Source organism: Triticum aestivum, chromosome 5A, assembly GCF_018294505.1.
Source record: "Triticum aestivum cultivar Chinese Spring chromosome 5A, IWGSC CS RefSeq v2.1, whole genome shotgun sequence".
In the NCBI taxonomy this organism is placed as follows: Eukaryota; Viridiplantae; Streptophyta; class Magnoliopsida; order Poales; family Poaceae; genus Triticum; species Triticum aestivum.
In genome coordinates, this window is record NC_057806.1 from 571,095,777 (window position 1) to 571,099,794 (window position 4,018).

At 47.9% G+C, this 4,018-nt stretch overlaps 1 protein-coding gene across 1 annotated transcript; it reads left to right on the forward strand.

The window, feature by feature from the left end:
- Positions 1–249: 249 nt before the first annotated feature.
- LOC123107751 (protein DETOXIFICATION 16-like) lies at positions 250–2,937 on the forward strand. Its single transcript, XM_044529675.1, has 8 exons — positions 250–492; positions 602–1,146; positions 1,234–1,320; positions 1,396–1,452; positions 1,540–1,778; positions 1,986–2,104; positions 2,219–2,305; positions 2,418–2,937. The coding sequence occupies exons 1-8, from the start codon at positions 250–252 to the stop codon at positions 2,475–2,477; spliced, it is 1,437 nt and encodes a 478-aa protein (XP_044385610.1). The 3' UTR covers positions 2,478–2,937.
- The last annotated feature ends 1,081 nt before the right edge of the window (positions 2,938–4,018 follow it).

Genomic DNA, 4,018 nt, shown 5'->3' on the forward strand with positions numbered 1-4,018 from the left:
TTTCCTCGAGTGGCGGGTCTATGCAGCATTGATAAGGTTGATTAATACTCCCTGTGTAAACTAGTAATATAAGAGCATTTAGTAGTGATCTAAATACTCACTAATGTTGTGATCCAAACGCTTTTATGTTAGTTTACTGACGAAGTATTAGTATATACTTTCACAAACATGATAAATATACCCCACTTTACCTGTTAACACTCACCTTCTTCGGAACCACGGCGTGAGATTTCAAGCATGTTGCCAGCCATGGAGGAGCCCCCTGTTGGGGGCAACAGCAGCACTGAGGAGACAGGAGGGCCAAAAGAGAGCTTGGTGGTGATTGAGGTTAAGAAGCAGCTGTGCCTCGCCGGGCCCCTCATCGCCGGATGCCTGTTGCAGAATGTCGTGCAGATGATATCGGTCATGTTTGTCGGCCATCTCGGTGAGCTCTCTCTCTCGAGTGCCTCCATCGCCACCTCCTTTGCCGGTGTCACCGGCTTCAGCTTGTTGGTATATTTTATGTGAATTCATCACCTCTCCTACATATTTTGATCGTCATGAATGAACAACTAACATCAACCTGAATATCTTCTCTTGTATCTGTTCGTAATCATCTTAGTCTGGCATGGCAAGCTGCTTGGAAACACTGTGTGGCCAAGCCTTCGGGGCAGGACAGTACCATCTGCTCGGCATCTACAAGCAGAGAGCAATCCTCGTGCTCACTCTGGTGAGCGTTGTGGTTGCGGTGGTCTGGGCGTACACCGGGCAGATCCTCCTTCTCTTCGGCCAGGACCGGGAGATTGCCATGGGGGCAGGGAGCTACATCCGGTGGATGATTCCAGCATTGTTCGTTTACGGACCGCTGGAGTGCCACGTCCGGTTCCTCCAGACGCAGAACATCGTCCTCCCTGTGATGGCGAGTTCAGGCGTCACGGCGCTGAGCCACGTTCTTGTGTGCTGGTTGCTGGTGTGCAGGTTTGGGCTGGGCAACAAGGGCGCTGCCATGGCCAATGGCATCTCGTACCTGGCCAATGTGTCAATCTTGGCTCTCTACATCAGGGTCTCTCCATCGTGCAGGAGCACCTGGACAGGCCTCTCAAAGGACGCGTTTCGCAACATCCTTAGCTTCATGAAGCTTGCCGTGCCATCTGCGCTGATGGTTTGGTGAGTTTTAGTTTGTGCCCCTCAGATTTGCAGGTACATTTTTTTCGCGCTCCATCTTCGACTGAATCTGATCCTACATGTACACAGTCTAGAGTGGTGGTCGTCTGAGCTGCTGGTACTTCTCTCCGGACTTCTCCCAAATCCTAAGCTGGAGGCATCGGTGTTGTCCATTTGGTGAGTTGCATTTTTCATGGAGTATTTCACATTCTGTATGCTCTGTTCTGATGGGAAATGTGGAACTGCTTGCAGCTTGAACACAGTTTCATTAGCAATCATGATCCCCTTCGGTCTTGGGGCAGCCATAAGGTACGACTAAACAACTTTGCCATGCCTGTATTGCAACTTTATCATAGAGTCATTGCGGCGATGAAATCGTGTATCTTGTCATTGTAGCACCCGTGTTTCAAACGAGCTTGGTGCTGGGCGACCTGAAGCTGCCCGTCTGGCTACTCGTGTGATCATGGTTCTGGGCCTCGCGGCGGGTGTGGTTTTAGGACTTCTTATGCTCTCGGTGCGCAATATATGGGGGTACGCATACAGCAACGAGAAGGAGGTGGTGGAGTACATTGCGAGAATGATGCCACTTCTTTCCGTGTCGATCATTTTCGACAATCTGCAATGTGTTCTTTCAGGTAAATGTAGAGGATGCACTAAATAACTCAAATTCCAAGTATTTCCGGACTATTTCCTGAATTTCAACTCTAGTCTATCTGTCTTTTTTTTAGATGCACCCGTCTATCTTGTCTCATATCATTTCGATGAACGATATGTAGCATTTTGGTGAACATTACTCTCAAGATACTGATTGCAGCGTGGGGTATACACTTGATATATTCCAGGTATTGTCAGGGGCTGTGGCTTGCAAAGGATTGGAGCTTCTGTCAATCTCAGTGCGTACTACCTTGTCGGCATTCCAGCGGCGCTATGCTTTGCCTTTGTCTTCCATCTTGGCGGAATGGTACTGATTTAATTTTACCACCCATACCATGCATACAGAAAGTTGCTGTTTCACTTGTATTTCATTCTCATCTGAAGAAACCTCTGAAAACCAATGTAATGGTATGAACTCCAGGGGCTGTGGTTGGGAATAATCTGCGGGGTAGTTGTGCAGATGCTGTTGCTGCTGGCCATTACCATCCGCACCAACTGGGACAAAGAGGTAGGCAAACCAAAACCTCTGCCATGCATACACATTATTCCATCGGTCGGCTTTTGGGCATCTTGAATTATTGTAAGGTGTGGCTCATCATCTTCCATTTTTTCCTCTGTAGGCTCTCAAGGCAAAGAACAGAGTTTTGAGTTCGTCCCTGCCTCTAGACATGACGACATGAACGTGGAACAAGATGCACAAATTCTCTTGGCTAGGACCGGGAGCAGGACGATGGCTGGGCAAAGGAGATAAGGAACTCGTGAAGAATTAATTGGTCACCGCTTAGTCACCGGCAAAGAATGATCTGTTTTGGTGATTTTTGTCCAAGATGAGATAGAATGGATATTTTCACAGGCAAAGGCATGGCACACAGTCGATGCGGGAATGAATCAATAAAGTGAAAAAAAGTGGTGCGTTTACTAGAAAATCCGCAGTATGGATGCAACATTTTCCTTCTGAGTACTATAGATTATTATTTTCTTGATTATAGAAAACATTAAGTTGTTTTGTCCCGGTGGCCACTGATGTGGAAAAACTGAATTACTACACTGCCCAACGACAAGGAAGTGGTGGAATGTACCGGCTTTTCATCGTCTGTATTTGCTGATCACCTGATCAAGTACATGATGAATTTGTGACATGTTTTGGGGGATATAACAAATTAAACTTGTTCACTATTTAGAATAACAAAGAGGATCGAGCTATATAGTCCATATGTATGTAGCTATGCTACTTTGGTGGAAGAGATGGCCGCCGTCACCACCTTCCCACCAAAGCTTACCTCGAGTCTACATCCATCTAAAATAGTGTGTTCAGAGCATCTAAAGCATCTTCCTTATTGGAATGTGCCGTCGATAATGTTGCCTTGTGAGCGCTTGGTATTTTTCTAGTAGATCACTCGGCGCTAGACACGTTGTCATGCTTGCTAAAGAAGAGTTGTAGTTGTGAGTTCTTCACGGTGAGAGGCAAATTACGCACGAAGCACCCTAAAACTAGGCTGCTAATGTCTCTTGGTGTGAGCGATGTGTGTTGGCCTATAACTAGAGTAGGCTGCCGCTTCAGCTCTTGAGCCTTCAACGCCCTCTCATTGAGTTCCTGATGGGGGCAAACCATTCGTGAGCTTTGATTTTTTTGACTTCTGTAACCGTAACAAACCTCTCCAAAAATCACGCTCTGGCCCCCGCGTCGCTCATCCCGGGCGACACAGGCGGCGGCGGCATTGCCCCGCCTAACTCCCTCTCCTCCCGTCGTTCCCTCCGCCGTCGCCGGAGGACGCCGCCGGCGTGCGGCTGACGGCGGCGGCGGGCCCCTGCTTATGGCTGTTCTTCAGGGACTACGAAGACCTGGAGAGATCGAATCGATTCTAGACGTGCATGTATTGCTTGGCAACAAATCAATCAACCTGTGTGCTTGGTTGAGGGCTTGCTTTGCACGTACTTGTGACTTCTCACCGACGGCGGCGGCTTTGGGCGGTGCTCTGTGGCCGTTGGTGGCTGTCCGCATGACAGGCTGTGTTTTGAATTTCGGCCGAAAAAACAGATTTCGGCCGAATTTCGGCCATCTCGGCCTGGGGCGAAATTTATCCTTCGGTCGAAATTGGTTAAATTTGGCAATTTTTCATCAAACTTTAGTCAAATGTTAGTCAAATTTCAGCCGAAATTTTTGAAAATGGCCGAAATTCAGCCATCTCAGCCTGAGGCCAAAAAATTCTCAAACCGAAAA

Coding starts and splice junctions, on each gene's coding strand:
- LOC123107751 (XM_044529675.1), top strand. CDS start 250: ATGGAGGAGCCCCCTGTTGGGGGCAACAGCAGCACTGAGGAGACAGGA. Junction 493..601: donor TCACCGGCTTCAGCTTGTTG/GTATATTTTATG, acceptor TAATCATCTTAG/TCTGGCATGGCAAGCTGCTT. Junction 1,453..1,539: donor GGTCTTGGGGCAGCCATAAG/GTACGACTAAAC, acceptor TTGTCATTGTAG/CACCCGTGTTTCAAACGAGC.